The sequence below is a fragment of the Porites lutea genome, chromosome 13 (assembly GCF_958299795.1).
Source record: "Porites lutea chromosome 13, jaPorLute2.1, whole genome shotgun sequence".
NCBI classification, from domain to species: Eukaryota; Metazoa; Cnidaria; class Anthozoa; order Scleractinia; family Poritidae; genus Porites; species Porites lutea.
The window spans coordinates 14732519-14751573 of NC_133213.1; the positions used below are offsets into that span (position 1 = coordinate 14732519).

General features: G+C 35.2%; 1 protein-coding gene across 1 annotated transcript; it reads left to right on the forward strand.

Moving 5' to 3' along the window:
* The first annotated feature begins 5609 nt into the window (after positions 1-5609).
* Positions 5610-6503, forward strand: LOC140922414 (histamine H2 receptor-like). Its single transcript, XM_073372399.1, has one exon. The coding sequence runs from the start codon at positions 5610-5612 to the stop codon at positions 6501-6503; it is 894 nt and encodes a 297-aa protein (XP_073228500.1).
* Positions 6504-19055: the final 12552 nt, after the last annotated feature.

Here is a 19055-nt window from a genome sequence, read left to right on the forward strand (position 1 = left end):
AACTGATGCATTAAATACGAATTTGGTTCAATATAGAGGAGAAGCTGGTCTCCTGGTTTCACAAATTAGCATATCGAGAAAGTTAGCATCCACAAAATGGCATCATTTAGGAATAAATGCAATTTTTTTGCAACAGAAGCCGGGATTTTTTTAAAGGTGTATTGATAACGTTTCATTTAATGCTATTTTGGGGTTGGGGAGTTAGGTTAGATTTTCTTTAAAATGCTTAAATGTTATCAGTATTCATTTGCATAATGAAATGTAAACGGGCAGTGTGCCATCAAAATAAGGTGGAAAAAATCAGAATTCAAACCGACTGCTGTAATTTTCTTCTCTTGTATAACTAAGCGATAGAATTTTCTTATTTTCAAAACACAATCTTACTGCCATCATTATATTGAGTTAAATTTTTAGTTGAAGTGCGTGTATTTTATTTCTCAACGAAGACGTAACGGCGAAGAAAGGTAAAATTTCTGAAGAAGGCAATTTTTCAAAGCCTTCATTAAAGCACCATTCGTTCGCGGAAGTATTCTTAGTTTCATTTATCATTAACTTGACGTGGGGAGAAAGGCAAAGTTTCGAGATAAACAAGCCAGAGAAAGGATGAAAATGCAGTTTCACAGCAAAATGGACACTTAATTAACCAGTATGTTCCTGAAACGATTAATTTCGATTTTAGAGATACTGTTAAGAAGAATTAAATATCTATAGGATAATTTTTTCACGGAAAAAAATGTGTGCGAAACGTAAGGTCGTAACAACATTCCGCTTCCTTCTTGTCTTCGATGTACTGTTTTACCAAAGGAAAGACTGTCCTCTCGAAGGGGACAGCGAGGCTACAATAAACGCACTTTCATCGTAGAAATGCCTCGATACCTTAAAGAACACGTTTGTGGAACGTAGCACCCAATGTACGTCATTCAGCTCCAGAAAACAGCCTGCAGATGCTGGTAGTGAACGTAAACAATTCACAGAAAATGCCTCTGAGGCACTTCAACAGATCATATTGACGCATGCGCAGACAAAATGCCCTCCTGTTCGTCCCTTACATTTGGCTTAGTATAAGTTTCTTCGAGTTCCTTACAAGTGTTGTATCAATACTCTGCTTTATATCAATGATATTTCAGGTACGCAAGCATAATCGGTCAGCGCGCATCGTAGCAAAACAGATACGCTTTAACCATCAGGTGTGTTTTAAAACTCATCACGAGAAGTCTGCAGTAATAATGATGGGTCTTGTGATAGGGGTGTTTGTTGTTTGCTATGGGATGTATCTGCGTTGTAGTTTTCTACTACTATTCCAGACTACGATAACGTCATCGCAATGCAGTGATAAAATCTACAAAATCCCAGCCGTGGTTTTAAACTCGGCCATTAACCCGCTGGCCTATGCCTTTTTCAAAAGAGCCTGAAAGAAGGAGTTGAAAAGACTTGTCGGCGCTGTGTTTAAAAGAAAATAACAAAGTTAACTATAAGCCGACCCGACTTAACATGCGTAACTCTTTCTTGTAGGATGTAGTAATTTTCAAGGAGTTATAATAACTCCTCTAGTGGGGCTTATTCAACTCCTTACAGTGGAGTTATTTTTTACTCCAAAAAGGAGTTTAAAGAACTCTTTTTCAGGAGTAAAAGTGACCCCAGATATTGAGGAGTTAAAATAATCCCAAAAAAGGAGTTATCCTGTACCTAAAATTTTTACTCCACTTTCAGAGTTAAATTAACTCCAAAAAGAGTAAAAACAACCCATGTAAGGAGTCAAAGTAACCCCATTTCGGAGTTATTTTAACTCCAGACTGGGAGTAAAAAGAACTCTTTTTCAGGAGTAAAAATGAGTTAAATTAGGAGTTAAAATAACCCCCAAAAGGGGTTATCCTGTACCTAAAATTTTTACTCCATTTTTGGAGTTATAATAACTCCTCTGAAATACGGTGTATGAAGGTGTGTGAAATGCTTGAGCTACGACTGATCAATCTTTGACTCTTGGACTCAAAGCGAATTGAAATTTGGAAAAATGGCGCATTAGGAGAGAAAACAAGAACCTTTGGACCCTCAAAGAATACAAAATACAAGGGAATTAGGACTTAGGATCAAGGTTCACAGGTGGTGTGAGACGCAAGTTCTTAATTATCGGATAGAACTTTTTAGTTTTACATCATGACATAGAGTATAATTGTGTTCACACCCTGTTAGCAAAGCCCGCTTTGCTTCACTTGCTCGATTTTGGCGAACTCTAGCAAGACTTTGCATCAATCGAGTAACAAAGATAGCAACATGTGCTGCTTGTTGCTTGGATACAGTTTCGAACCCAGCCTTCATAGCCGTGCGCTTTAGACAGCAGGCTCATCGGTTTTGACCATCGGTTTATCAATCTGAAACGGATACTCGCAATCCGAATACCAGTTTGACGAGAGAAAACACGATTGACAAGTTCAGAGGTTCGAGGTTCGGTGACTTCAAAGGCCTGGCGCCAATTTCCGCCGCACTTAAGATGACAAATTAGGCTGCTCGTGCAATAGTCTTTGTAGTCAACTCTGTTAACGGCGTTAGATTCTGTTGTGAAGTATTTAGAAAGTTATTTTTAAGACGGATTTTTCTCATCTTTTAAGTTTAGTTTTGTTTCATCAAGTGGGTCAAGGTTAGTCTAGATTTTTGTCCGCGTCGGTGTTTTCCTGTTTTGATCCTTTGATTTTTCTTGTACTTATGAAATTATGCTTAGCTCGTGAATTTACTTATTGCATTTTGGGATATTCATATAAGCTTGTCGTCGTGTTTGTGATGTTAGAGCTGACTTTGGCTAACTAGTCTCGTTGAAGTTCCTGTGTTTGGGTTTGTTAACCAGAGTTTTAGTTTTTCAGTGGTTTGTACCCTCTTGCCGATCCCAACCATGTAGGTTCTGTCATACCAAAACATTACCCACACCGAGTTCACCGTAATTTTATTCCCACGGTCAGTTAACCCAAACATGTCCAGCTTTGGCTATAAAAACCGTCATTATGTTTGAACTAAGAAGTAGAAGTTGGTAGAAGAAAGTTTGTGAAAAAGTGGAAGAGTTAGAACAGTAAGAAGATCAAGATTGTTAGCAGAAGTCGAAAAAGAATAAAGGCAAGATGTAAATCAGATTCCTGTTACCTCATCGTATAGCGAGCAAGTTGCTCGAACACACCCCTACAATTTCTTGAATTTACTGAACCGAACTGAAAGATTAACTCAGCTCAGTCCTGCAGGTGTGACTGAAATGATAAAAATCGTCTAAAGTGTAAAATGACTTATTATGGAGAAAGGAAGGTAGCTATCAAATTTATCACGTTTTTCTCCCCGGTTACACGAACGTAAGGCTAATTTTCGTTAAAATTCTGTAGAAATCGTGATAAAGAAATAAATGCAATGATGGTTGGTTGGTCAGGAACTCAGTCAACCGCAAATGGAAAGACGAGTTCTCGTAGCTGGAACGATGTTATAAAACGTTGCATGCCGAATGCAATTTAGCGATACGAAATAAAAAATGCAAAAGAGGACATTTAACTAAACGATATTGTTAGTTGATTGGTAAGCCATAGTGAGAACAGTTGTAAAACATCATATCGACTCGACACGCCAGTCGTCTTGCGCCATGTATATTAAAAGGATTATAAAACAACAAGGTTTTATAAATAACTAAGAAAGATTAGACAAAAATTTCTGTGAAGAGGGTGTTTTTTTGCACAGTTGATTACAACTGTCTTGAAAACTTATCGACATTGTGGTTTTAAAGCCAGAGCGCCAATTAAAGGCTTCCACCAACATAATTGACTTTTGCACGAAAAAGGTCTTGAATAAATGTAAATTGACTTGCAATAACGAGTAAAAACGAGACTGCGAGAATCAAGCTCAAGGTTTACAACGGTCCGGGGCCGAGACGAAATTTCTCCTTGTAACATCTCTTTTTCACATCGTGATCAGTATATTCTTTTTCCTTGCATTAATCAAATAATAACCTTTGCGTGCTCTGTTTAGTAGCTGGAGCCTTTTTTTTAAGCCCATTTAATCGTTTGCATGAAATATTTTATAAACTCTTTATTATTAAACACACAAAGAGTTTGGCCATTCGCGTCAGGTGAGTAGCCTGCGTAGCAAGCGTTTCCGTTTTGTTTCAGGTGAGCATAATCTGCGACGTCGACTACACCTTTGGCTGAAAAGTGAAAGAGCTAAGCACGGAATGCATGATTCGCATACAGGTAACGTACAAAGCAGACAAAGTATTTTCATTTTTCATGACATCGAAAGCCATTTCTTCTTCAGCTTTTCAAGCGAAACAGACTACTAGGCAGATTACATGCTGCAGGCTCATATATGTCTTGTTTAATTGATATGTAATTTTATTTTCTCGCTTCTGATTGGTTAACGACAACACCAGAAACTTACCCTGGCGAACAGCTTAGTAACTCGCTGTAAATGATAAGAGACGGTCTTTTGTGCTGCTGAAGTACGAATATACTGTCATTTCATTGATCAAGATTTGTCAGAGGTAGGAGGTGAGAGGTAGTCAGAGCTTGTTTCAGTAACTATAAAATTCACTTGCATCGAGATGTTAAGAAAAGCCGAATACAAAACCTTGTTCGGTCGACGTAACTTGGAATAACCGTCGCAATTCGTAGTGTGGTAATTAATTTGCACTTTTGTCGTAATTTCTGCTGCAATTTAAAATGAATTGAAGATGCATTTTTTTTTAATCAGCTAAGGTCGCGGTTCCATTTGTTAGAAGTAACCGACTAGACTGGTTTTATTAGTTGTAAGAAGAATTCCACTCAAATTAGGACTATCCAGCCAGATCAAAAGAGAAGAAATTAATTCATTAATGTTGAGTTCGGCAGTGGCGAAATTAAGAAAAAATCTCGGAAAAAAACCTGTTACAGAACTTTATTTTCAAAGGGACTGATCTGGTCTATGAGTAACTGTTCTGACTTTTGAAAGAACACCTTATGAGTTTAATAACAGAACCAACTCTTGCTCACGTGACTGACAGGTCACATCGGGCGCTTTCCATTCACTCCCTTTGAAAGTTCCGTAAATTTCGGTTAGAAATCAAATGGAACGGACCATTTCTGTTCGATCCGACCGCAATATTTGGGTCTAGTTTGAAGGTGGTCCACTTTGACCGGTCCGCTCATTTCGGTCGGTCGGACCGAAATGTGCCATTTTAATTGACAAAATTGTTGTCCCCAGTACCACTCTTTTGTACGATCAATGACCAAACGCGTGATGGCTTGGGTCGGGTCGGTATAACCGGAATGTGGAGTTCCGTTAGACACGTGGAACTTCCAACATTTCAAACCAGAGTTTTAGTTGAATAGAAAGCGCCCATCCTTTTAATTACACGGTTAAGTTTGCTCCTTTAACACGCGACAATCCTCATTGTCCTACCAACTGTGTTGCGACAGCTCGGTTAATTACCTACTGGGAAAAACATCGAATAAGAAATTACTAAATTTATGACAAAGTAGGACAATAAAAAGAAATTTAGCCTAGTAACGTACATCTTGAATAACTGAGAACCCCCTGATGTTTTTGCGAAGAGGATATTTTTCTTTCCATTTGTAGTTAATAAGAACTTACCTTAACTGTTTTTGCGGATGGAGACCTGGTTTTGGATTCTTGGCTGGGTTCTTTCGTTTCTTGCCATCGCTGGGAATGGAATAACAATCTACCTCGTCTGCAGCAGAGGAAATCTCCGCACCAAAACCAACGCGTTTATTGTTTCACTTGCAGTAGCAGATTTGTGTGTTGGTTTGGGCGTTATTCCTTCTCTGTTAGCTTGCGACATTACAAACACCTGCTACTGGCCTAAGGTTTTTCCTTCATGGATCGATGTCATAAGGTGGCTGTTTAGCTACTTGTCTGTTTTAAACTTGTGTTCTCTGGTGCTCGACCGTTACATCGCCATCATAAAGCCTTTTAAATACATAACTTTTATGACTCGATCTCGTGTTATTCAAGTGATAACTTCCTGTTGGATAGCGTCATTTACGATGGTTGCGCTCAAAACCGCACTTCGACTTTGCTGTGAGACCCCTCTGACCAGTATCGTTGCAGTTGCGGTTTTAATGATTTCCATGGAAATCATTCCTTGTATTCTGCAGATACTCTGTTTTGTGTCAATGTTACTTCATGTATGGAAACATGATCGGTCAGCACGCACCCTAGCAAAACAATTACGTTTTAACCATCGGATATCTTTTAAAACCCATCACGAGAAGTCTGCAGTAATAATGATGGGTATTGTGATAGGAGTGTTTGTTGTGTGCTACGGAATATATTTACGTTGTAGTCTAGTAGTACTATCAGACACAAATGCATCATGTAAAGATGAACAATACAAAATTCCTGTCTTGGTCTTAAACTCGGCCATTAACCCACTGTCTTATGCTTTTTTCAAAAGAGACATAAAGAAAGAGTTTAGAAGACTTATCGGTCAGGTGGTTTTTAAGAAAAGTAACCAAGTAGAGCCTTCCACTTCAGTACGTTAGATCATTTTTGAAGGACCGAGATCTTAATATTAGTTGGCAGAACTGCCTTTGATAGCGGATTGTGTCAGGTATTGCAGGCGGCAGTTTTTGGGCCGGCAAATCCCTGGCGGTTTGTCTCGAATCATAGTTCGGAAGCACTGGTGTTTAAGGAGGGTACGAGAACCAAACGTTGATAAGAGTCAACCCAGTATATATCAGATGCTCTCTTGAAACAATTCCGAGGTTTATCAAGCCAACGTCCACAGAACTGGTAGACTAAATTTGTAAATTAAAACATTTTTGTTTCAGACCAAGTGACAGTATTTCTTTTTCCTTACTTTATTTTCTAAAATAACTTTTGTAATCAACTCTAGATCTGCTAAGTAGTTTCCTAGAATTTAAACAAACATGGAGTAAACGTTTTTGTTTTTGTGAGAATTATAGTATTTTTTTTCCTTTCCGTGCAAACTGATGGTTAATTAAGCTCAGTCCATACCAGGTGTGAATGAAATATTCAAAACTTTCGAGCCCGATGTGTTTGATCATATTTATGTATGTATTGATATCTATATACAGGCAACATGGAGAGTTATTTCAGATACCCTATGGCGTGGCGAAAAGCCATCTTTTTCTCAGAAATCGCCTGAGGGAGCTTGTACCTTCCTTCACTGTCTAAATAGTCCAGTTTCGAATTCGTCGCGGCCGCCACTGAATGGAAGCACTGAGAACTCGTTTAAACAGTGCTAGCCTTGACATGAGGTAAATATATTCGCAAATTCCAGTCAGAAGAAGACCTGTGTACAACTGTGTCTATTGTTTAAAACTCCAATTCAGGCACCTTCTTCTCGCCGGTATTTATAAATATTTTTCCTTAAAATTGCAAGTTGTAAATTGTAAATTGTAATTTGTTTACCCACGAAGCACTTAGGAGTTCTTATAAACTCGTTTAAGCGTGTCTGTGCGTTCTAGATAGAATTAGAATTTGGAAGTGTTGGTTTTTGAGGAGAGGGGAAAACCGGAGTATCCGGAAAGAAACCTCGCGGAGCAAGGGAGAGAACCAACAACAATCTCAACCCACATTTGAAGTCAACGCCGGGATTTGATCTCAGACAGGAGCCCATCAAATTTGATGGGCTCCTGACCCAGACCACATTGTTGGTGGGAGGCGAGTGCTCCCACCACCGCCCCAACCTTGCTCCCTAACTGGCTCGAGGCTAACCTCAGTCCATACCAGGTGTGAATGAAAAATTCAAAACTTTCGAGCCCGATCTGTATGATCATATTTATGTATGTATTGATATCTATTCTCTATTTTCCAATTCCCCATAATACACTCTGTTTGCCCCCCAAATTTTACATAAACCATTGTTTTTAAATGCTCCTGGGAGTATTGCATTTTCCCAAGAGCATTTTAAGACAATAAGTTATGCAAAATTTGGGGGGCAGACAGAGTGTATTATGGGGAATTGGAAAATAGTCAATATACAGGCAACATAAAGAGTTTTTTCAGATACCCTATACCCGAAAAGCCATCTTTTTCTTCCTACACAAGTTTTAATGTAGTTTTTAATTGCCTTAAGTTTAACTGAGAACAGTGGAAGCTTTTGTAAATAATTTGTGATAATCGTCTTAATCTGCAGTAGCGGATGTAATTTGTATATGTCAGTCTGAAATTTGCTTTTCTTGTCTCTTTAAGGTGGCTCGACTGTTTTTTTTCGACATTAACAAAGGTATCGGAAAAAGATTTACCAGAGCTGTATTGTATGAAGATGAAAATTTGTTATGATGTATGTTTTATCGACATTTCCGGAGTTACCGTAATGAGGCCATTACGTATTTTACTTACCTTTGTATTTCTCAGTAACAGGACTTTTTCTCAGATATCGCCTGAGGGAGCTTGTACCTTCCTTCACTGCCTAAATAGTCTAGTTTCGAATTCGTCGCGGCCGTTAAATAGAAGCACTGAAGACTCGTTTAGACAGTGCTAGCCTTGACCTAAGGTAAGTATATTCGCAAATTCCAGTCACAAGAAGACCCACGAAGCACTTAGCAGTTCTTATGAACTCGTTTAAACGTGTCCGTGCGTTCCAGATTGAACTGGAATTTGGAAGTGTTGGTTTTTAAGGAGAGGGGAAAACCGGAGTATCCGGAAAACAAACCTCGCGGAGCAAGGGAGAGAACCAACAACAAACTCAACCCACATTTGAAGACGACGCCGGGATTTGAACCCAGACCACATTGTTGGTGGGAGGCGAGTGCTCTCACCAGAGCGCCACCCTTGCTCCCCAACTGGCTCGAGGCTAACCCTGTACAAATAAGTCTTCGGCGCTTTTATTCAGCGGTCACGAAGAATTAAAAACTGGACTGCTATGATTTCTGAAAAAGCTCCTGCTACTAAGAAATACAAAGGCAAGTTAAAAACGAAATGGCGTCATTGCGTTGCTATCGCAACTCCGATATTAATAAAACATGTGTTATAACAAATTTTCATCTTTATATAGTTAATAACATCTGTACGTAACATTTGTCTGATATCTTTGTGAATGCTGAAGTCAAGATTGCAAGCGTGCTAAAGCGTGTTAAAATAAATCCTTTTGTTTTAAAGTGAAAGCGTGTCGTGCGCGTGCTTTCACCTTGCACTAAAATCCTGTGGAGGGTCACAAATACTCAAACTTAAAGTTCCTTTTCGGCTTGGTTCGACTTGGTGTTTGCTTTTTCACCCACGAGTTGGTGTTAGTCCATTCGTAAATAGGGTATTCAATTCAATTCAATTCAATTCTTTATTTCACACTATATAAGATATTTACATAAGTGTACGTAGGTAGGAAAATAAAGTAGCTGATAAATAATAATTAACTAAAAGACATTTAGTTAATTTGTGTACAGTGTCCAAAGAAGCAAGAAATGCATTTTTATTACGCCTATCAAAATTTGTCATACTCTTATTCGCTCTACTCAAACGAACGAAAAGATTTTTTCTGTAGACTCTTTTTTGTGGTGAAAGCACTCAGTGTGAGTTGGTTGCAACTTTTGGATAGGGAGGGATTTGGGAAGTTTAGTTTAGTATAGGGTAGAAAATTCAGCTGAACCAGGAGTAAAGACTAGGTGTCCCACTGTGCACTAGGCCCAGTCTGCGCCGAGGTGTTGTCATTCGACACTAGGTCAAACCTCGGCATACATGTGCTTTTATCGCTTGTTATTTTCGCCTTTATTTCTCGGATAAGGATCGTTTAACTAGACTCACATCGAAGGAATAGAACATTACGGAAGCATTACGGATATTTCAGCAGTTTTCAAGGTTACGGATAGAGACACTTGCTTGTTTGTAAGGATTTCTTGTACGGTATTGTATTCGAACGGTGTGCTGAGCGTAGTTGATCGGATCGAATAAAACGTGGAATTGACATCGAATTGACGGCTGTTACAGTTTGACCTAGTGTCGAATCACATGGAAGGAGACAAGGAAGAAGATTTACAAGGGAAAACGGAGTTCCCTGATGAAGAGAAGCTTTGCACTTGGCGCGAAGTCGATATGGATCTCGATACAATCTACTCGTCACCTCGTGCGATATCGCCGCTGACCGGTTTATTGGCTCAAGAAACTCACATGGACGTGCGAAAACGGATTCCTACAGAAAGGGGTAGGCAATTTGAGATTCAAAAGTTGAAGGAAAATCGGAGAACTGCACTTGCTAATTTAACTAAGCAGATGAACTTAGTCTCACCTTTGTTAACGGATTTTGAGAACGAAAAACAAGTGCGTACGGAAGTTGTTCATTTAGATCAGCTATTTGTTAAAGTGCAAGAAGCACATGACGCATATCTCAAGGCCTTAGATAATGATGATGAAATTAAATTAGCTCTTGAATGGTTTGGCACTCGTGATAAGGATGTGCTCCAGCTAAAGCAAAGGATTATTGGCTTTTTGGATGATGCAGATAAGCTACGTGGCGGTTTACGTGATACACACTCAGTGAAATCTAAGTCATCTCGTCGCTCAAGGCACTCCCTTTCCTCGGTAACATCTGCTAGGTTAAAGTTAATTGAAGCGAAAGCTAAAGCTGCAGCGTTAGCGGTTAAGGCATCATTTCTAAAAGAGAAACAAGCATTAAAAATGGCTACTGAAGAGCTTGAACTTAGGCAGCAAATCGCAGAGGCAAAGGCAGAAGAAAAAACTTATGAGAAATTCGAGGAGGAACAAAATATTGACGGAATGAATGAAAACTTGGAAGATGTTGAGGTTAAACTCACTTCTACTACCATCTCACCTGGGGTACAATCTAACGATCACGCTACACTAAGGGTGCCTTCTGTGAAGTTCCAAAGTTCAGCTATTGTTGTTTCAGTAGTATAGTAAAATGGGTAGTCTTGCTCACTGTTCTGTTATTGAGAAAAAACAAACTCAACACACTAAAATCCCAGAATACGCAAAAGACTTTAAAAATGAATGGCTTTACATAAGAGGGATTAATAAGAAGTGTGGGGAGTTTATGAGAATTCTTGGAGACGATGATTCTTTTAAAAAAGTTTTTTACTCTTCAAGAGCAAAAGAACTTATTAAACACTTTAAAAATGTTTTGGAGGCCCAAAAAGTTGGGAAACTTCAAAATATTAGTGATTTTTATTTTAAATATATTGATATTAGTAACATAGAATGTTTAGAAGAACAACTGGATAATTATAGAGATTTATATGTAGATCGAGATAGTTATGAGTTTGATGAGGAATCTTATGATTTAAATATAGATATAGACTTTCCAGGTTTTAGAGAGCTTTTTAAATTGATTAGTTTATTTAATGATAAAATAAAAGAAGAAGAACCTATTTTTAGTTGTATTCCTGATAGTGAAAGTGATAGTGAAAGTGATAGTGAAAGTGATAGTGATTAATGATCTTTTTAATCTTATAACATATTTTTTTGTTATAAGATTACTACTTTACTAAATATATTTATTATTAGAGGTTTTTAATAATATAACCAACTAATAAAAATGGAACCAAGATCAACAGAAACTACTCCTACAAAAGAGGATTTAGATTTTATAGTTGATGATGGTTATAAACATGATGAGGATCCAGATTATATTCCAAAAGAAAAATATGTTGTTACTGGTCCTGAGTTTAAGAGATTAACCAGAAATGCTAAAAAACTTGGTGCAGAATCACTTGATTATTCAACCCAAAAAAATAACAAATACATGGCAACACTTCCAGGTGGAAAGAAAGTTCACTTTGGTTCACCAAAATATCCAGACTACACTATTCACAAAGATAAAGAGCGAAGAGATAAATATCTTTCTAGAGCTACAAAGATAAAAAATAAACAGGGAGAATTAACTTATAATAATCCTGAATCAGCTAATTTCTGGAGCGTGAATTTACTATGGCCAAAAAAATGATTTTATTTTATAATATAATCATAATATAAAATGGAGAATGTTATTTTATCTAATATAGATGAAAAAATAAAATCAGGATTTTATCTTGATAAAATTAGTATTGATGCTGATGGAGTTGAAGCTTATAAAGGAAAAGATAATGTAAGGTTAACTTTTATGAATGGTATATTATTAGATGATGGTAATATGGTTGAAGATGGTGGTGATTATGTTTCTATTTATTTACCACTTCCTCTTAGATTTGATGAAGAATGGTTTAAGAAATATAAAGAAATAAATTTAAATGTAGAAACTATTAAAAATTGTCATTCAGAAGGATATTTAAAAAAGTGATTTAAAGATTAAATAAATATTAATAAAATGCAGTTGTCAAGTTACGAAAATATTACCCAAGAGAATATTATCTTTAATGAAGCCAAAGAGTACAAAGTCAAAGATAGCAAGATTAAATACAAACGTATTCCAATTGAAGTCAAATATCCAAATAACAAAAAAGGACCACTTGTAGTTGAATCTCCAGTTCTTTTCAGTTTTGGTGTTAATGAAAAGAAAAATCAAGAAACAGGTAAATTAGTTGGTTATAGTATTCCAGTATGTCTTTGGGCTAAAGATAGTGAACCTAATAATAAAGAAAAAGCATTTTTTGATGTTATTAATAATGTAACAACTCTATCTCAGAAACATTTAGAGAATGAATATGGACCAGATCTAGCATCATCTCTATCTTCACCATTTTATTATAAACAAAAAGAATTCACAGACAAGAAAGGAAAAAAGAGAACAAAAGTTGATGATTCATCCGCACCAGTTCTTTATGCAAAACTTATTTACTCTGATAAATCAAAGAAATTTCTTTCACTATTTAAAACAAAAGGAAAGAAGGATTTAAATCCTTTCAAATATATTAATCAATATTGCAATGTTAAAATGGCACTAATAATCGAAGGAATATTTATTAGTAAGACTGTTACATCTTTACAAATAAAAGTACATGAGTGCTATATCAAACCATTAAAACCTAGGGAATCTTTACTAACAATTGAAGAGGAAGAGAGTGAGGGTGAAGAGATAACTGATCAAGTAGTTGAAGACTTAATTTTATCTGATGAAGAAGAAGATGAGTAAATAACTATTTTTAATACAAATATTGTATTAAAAATCAACCAAATCCTTCAAACTAACCCATGAGTTAAATTTATCAGGATAACCACTCCATTTTACTAATGCCATTTTCTTTTTATTATCCCTCCTAATAATCTTTTCTATTCTAAATGTTTGTTGTTTTGCTTTTTGTAATTCTTGATTGTAAAAAGAACCTTTAATCTCTTCTCCCATCAAATCAACAATGCTATATGTAATAGGTTTTGTTGGTAAAACTTTATCAATTACAAATATTTCCTCTGTCCAGTTTGGTGTGTAACCTTTATCAAATACCTTTCTCTTATACTTAGAAATTCTAACACGATCACCAACCACAAATTTTGATTTACCAGGTTTTAAGTAAATCAAATCACCATACAAATTAGACCAAACTTTACGCTCATTTTTCTTTTTACTTGCTTCAACAGGAGTCATTTTAATGCTAGAGTGTCTCGAATTATTGTAATCACCAACTAGTTTATCTATCTTATCCCAGTAAACAGTGTTGTTACTCACAGTAAACATCTTCCACATTCTATTTTTCATTGTTTTATTCCATCGCTCAACAACACTTGATTTCTCTTCATTTTCAGTGTGATATAACTTGATACCCTCTCTTTTCAAAAAATCTTTGAAATGTTTACTGATAAACTCAGAACCTTTATCAGTCCATAACATTTGAGGTTTACGTTTACTTTTGAATATGTCCTCAAATGCTTTACTAACAGTTTCAGTTTTTTTATCTTTCAATCCCTTAATCCATCCATACTTGCTAAACACATCTATAACCATTAGCAGATACTTTATCCCTTTATTCCATTTACTAAACTTTTGCATTTCAACCAAATCAGAAGCCCAGATATCATCAATCCCATTTGAGATTACTGATCTCTTTTGAAAGTTTCGTGTGACTGGTTTGTGAAGTTCGTCGGCTAATAGTTGAGACCAATCACTACTCAACGCCGACTCGCGTTTAAACCCATTCCAAGTTTTTGTTTTGTATTTATCATAGTTCTAGCCATAGCATGTCCCCATTGTCTTTTTTTCCAAGGAATGGAATCTAGTGATTTTATCATTTTTCTATCAGCTTCATTTTTACATTTTACTTGTTCACTTTTTGGTTTATTTCCACAAACTGTGTAATCCACATCATGTTGCATACTAACCGCATCAGTTGGTCCTGTTGGTTGTTGGTAAATTTCTAATATATTACCCTCATCATCATGACGTAGTTGATTATGAAGAGGATTACCAGGGCCAGTATAATTATGGCCTGGTAAAACGAAACCTTTACTGGGTGCTACTTTGAGAATAGCATTGTGAATATCTATTCCTCTTCCATCCAACTCTGGTCTATCAGTTTTATATTTATTTTTTGGTCTAACTTTTGTTGATAACTGGTCCATAGCTGTTCCAACAGAATCTTGAATAAATGGAGTGAGTTTATTAATTCCATAATTTACAGCTTTCTTCTGAAGATTTTTATTTCTCATTAACTCGCTTGCTACATATCGCCCCATTTCAACTGCTTTTTTACCCATCCAAGGTAAACCGTAATGAACAAATCCATCAACTGCTGTGCCAACTACTGTATCAAAAAGACCTGAACCATATTTATTTTTAACTTCCGCTAAAGATTTGTATATTTTGTTGGTTCCTAAACCATCATTAAAAAAATCTTTTACATGAGCATATCCAATTTGTTTGCCATTTTTCTTGACAATCATTATGGGATTACCTTTTTTGAGATAAAATTTTTTACCACCGTAACGAAAGACCCTTGTTTCACCCGTCCAGAAATTGGAGGTAAATATACCATCTTCTGAATTAACAACACCTCTAGCAATATCACCAGACCAATAATCTTTAAATGTTTGCTTTGTTTGAGGAAACAAGGTTTCTGAAATTTTTTGACCTACATTTATTCCTGTTTTGATTGGACCAAAAGCATCAAAAAAACCTTTGCCCGCCATCACTGACGGGCTGCTTAGTTTTTTGACTTTCGTTTTCTCTTTTTTCCACTTCCACTTCCACTTTGAGAAGTTGATCCAGTTTTCACATATCTAACTTTTTTATTTCCACAAACTGCGCATCTGCAAAAGAATTGAGTTCTACCTCTTTTATCAGTTTGGTAACCACTTGGCTCTGTACAAGGAGTTACTCTTTTATCTACAATACAATATGATTCTTTCATTTAACATACTGTTTAGATAAATATGACTACTAGATCTAATTTTTTGAAAAGTGAACTTCAAAAGATATACAATAACCTAAATATGAGTTATGAATATGCTGATTTTGCTAGATTGGAAAATGACACTAGATTTATAAAAGTATTTGAGTTACTTATGGAAATAAGTGAGAAATCAAATACTCTCAATAAAGTTGTAAAAGGTAATTATCTGTTTATATAATAAATGGAAGCCAAATTCTTTTCTGAGATAGAAAAAAAGATGGATGTTAAAACACTCAAAGATTTTGAGAAAGAATTAAGAAAAAAAATAGTAAATGAGTTTGAAACTCTTAGAAAGAGTAATGATGATCTTTCTAGAATACTAATGGCTGGTGAATGTGAGATGTGGGGAAAAATTCAAAATGAGGAATATTCTTGGTTGAAAATAGATAGTGATAAAAAGAATAAACTTTTTCGTCTTATTGAAATTTATTTAAAATTTGATGAAATAGTTGAAAGTGTTAAAGATTTAAATAAAAATGTTGAGAGTGTTAAGAAACTAAAGGATACACCAGCGGATAGTGAATAAAACTAATTTAAAAAATATAATTATTATATAAATGGCAAACATGATGGAGAAGAAGTTTTCTAATAAAGATTTAGGAATCGAAATGAATTCTTATATTGACAAACAGCAAAATGTTTGGTTTCGTGGAAAGGATGTTGCTGAGATTCTCAGTTATAGTAAACCAGAGAATGCTATTGAGAGACATGTATCCAAAAACCATAAAATACGTCAAATTACCTGGTACCCCGTTTCGGGGAGTCAGGTCCAGAACCCAAAAAGCTGCCCCGTCAAAACGACGGGTCAGGGTAGATGGTGCACGTTTATCGACGAGGCTGGTTTTTATGAACTTGTATTTAGTTCAAAATTAGAAACTGCCAAAAAATTCCGCGATTGGGTATTTACTACAGTTCTTCCATCTATCCGTAAATATGGCCAGTACAAAATGTTTGACAACCCAAATAACAAAATGTTCAAAATAGAAAATGAGACAGACCTTCACTACAAAGTAGTTCAACTGATTAGAAATTATTATCCAGATTCAATATTAGTAGCTGGATTGGGAGAGAATCAAGATACAGAGAAAAAAAGACTAGATTCATATAAAAAAGGATATCAACGAGGACAACCAGATCTAATGATTCTAGATTATCACAAAGAATACAAAGGTCTATGTATTGAATTCAAATCACCAACTAACAATTACTGCGTATCAGAATCTCAAATAAAGATGAAAGAGAAGTATCGAAATAACGATTACGCATTTATTCTAAGTAATGATTATGATAAGATCAGCAGAAATATACATAAGTATATGGCTGGTGTTCGTATTCCTTGTAAATATTGCCCAAAAGCATTTTGTAGTAAAAAAACACTAAATAAACATTACAAGGTTATTCATAGAATTGAGAAAAATATTTAATTTTTGATATTAATTTTAATATCAAAAATATATTACCCTCCAAAGTATGCCTTTATAAAATCGCTGTTGTCGTTATCAAAATGTGGGTTATGTATTACATCTAAAATACTATTACCCCTTAATTTGTCTCTCAAACAGATAATATAAACACCAATAACCACAGAGAACAGTATTGCGATTTTGTATTTCATCCATTGAGTAAACTATACGTTTTCCAGAAGTATGAAAATACTTTAATGCTTCATTTGGCATTAATAGACCGAAAGGATCAAAGTACTCAACTACATTGTCTATATTTCTATAACAAACCCAATGTGTTCCAGGACCTTGAATATCATCGAGATTAATTATTCCACATTCTTTTTTTATCTTATGAGGTAGTCCATCCCTACTGTAAATTCCTCTAAAATTTTTAATACCAAGTCTTTTTATCCAATCCATAAGGTCAAAGTTGGATAGAGGTTTAATTAGAAAATGGTGCCGAGAATGGGAATTGAGTTGAATGGGCTGTTTTTTCCTAGTAGTAGTCCTTTTCACCTGGATTTGGGCTTTTTTTTTTTAACCCCCATTCCAATTGGATTGTTCCATGTACCGATAAAGGGTGGTGGGTAATAAGGATAACCTTCACCATGTGTTGGTGGGGGAGGAGGATGTGGAACGTAAACATTTGCTGTATTAGATGATCCACTTCTATCAACCTGCAGTCCAGATCCAAACATCTTTGATACCAGGCTAATTGCCATTGGAATTCCAATAGATGCAAGAGTTCCAAGAAATCCTCCTTCTATCTGTTTACGAGTTGGTTTAATAACTAATCGCCCACCAGATTGATAAACTTTATTTATTAAGTCTATTTGTGATTTGGTTAATTCTCCTTTAATACTTGGTAACATTGGGATAAACTGTGGAGGGATTGTAATTCCTTTTCCAAATATTTTATTTAATCCAATTTCTCCAAGTGCAGTAGCAGCACCAGTAGCCAATGCAGGAACAACTTTTGAAACTCCTTTTATCGCATATGGTAGAACTTTTGCTCCAAGAGATGCGAGTGATGAAAATAAGTTTCCACCATGTTTTACAGAACGTCTAATCTGTGTTTTACTTATCTTTATATCTGATCCTGTACCATTTGCAATAGATTTTTTTATTTTAGAAATTTGTCTTTGAGTAAGCATTAACTCATCAGAACCTCGAAGATGAGTATGTTTTAATCGAAGAGTTAGTGGAGATTTATTTAATATTGCAGAAGCCAATTTTGACTTTTGTCCATCTGTAAGCTTACAGCTTACTTAAGTGTTACTCCGTATTCAATATAAGATGTTATTTTATTTTAATATTTAGATAATAAGTGGTTTAGGAAGATCAATTACATCCCATATACTTTTCTTAGGTTTATTATATTTTTTCAATGTATTTTTCATAATTGTATCTTGTTTAGTTTTCAAAGACTTTAATTTTTTTTCTTTCTTAGCATTTTCTGTTTTTAAAGTTTCAAGTCGGTCTTGTAGCTTTAAATTCTTTAATTTTTTGGCTTTCCTAGCATTTTCTGTTTTTAAAATTTTAAGTCGATCTTTAGCTCGTTGCTTTATCAGCGAATGATTTAAACTAGTAACATAAGGCAAAGTTTTTTTAAACTGAGTTTTACTAAATTTTAAATCAACTTTTTTATTAAGTTTTTTTGCAACTTCTACTTTTTTGATTTGGGTATTTGTAAGAAAAACTTTATAAGGTTCTTTATTAGATGTAAAGTCTAAAGTTATAATATTTTTTTCTCCAAATTCTTTTATTTGTGATGGAGTTAAATTTATAACATATTCAAAGTATTTATTTTCTTTTAAAAAAGGATATTTTTCTAAAGTTACTGGTGGATATATATCAAAAGGATTTGCCATTTTTTATTTTATTTTTAGATTAAGCTCGCAGCAATAGTTTTCCATCTTGTTGTGATATTTCTGCTATTCTTTCATGTAAGACTAATGCGTAAATATTATAATCAGCGTTTGGATTAGCAGTTAATTCGTAATGAAATGCTAATTTTGTAACACCATCTTTGATATCCATTTTTTGTTTTGTTAGGTCAAAATAAACAAAAGGAAATAAATTTTTGAAATTACCTATATTAAGTAATGTTCCACCTTGATAATCATTATTTGCGTAGACGTATGACATTACATTTCTAAAAACTCTTGACATATCTGTAGAAGGTTTAAAATGAATATTTGGGTATTCGTTTCCATTTGCAACTTCCAGGTAACAATCTCTTATATTAGCATTATTTGGTAGATTAAAAGTATCATATAAAAATGGATTTGCTGTTTGTGAATCAATTCTTGCCGTGTTAATTCCAAAAACAAATACATGCCTTGGTTTTGAA

What these genes read in the sequence shown, in the direction of transcription:
- LOC140922414 (XM_073372399.1), top strand. Translation starts at nt 5,610, where the DNA reads ATGGAGACCTGGTTTTGGATTCTTGGCTGGGTTCTTTCGTTTCTTGCC.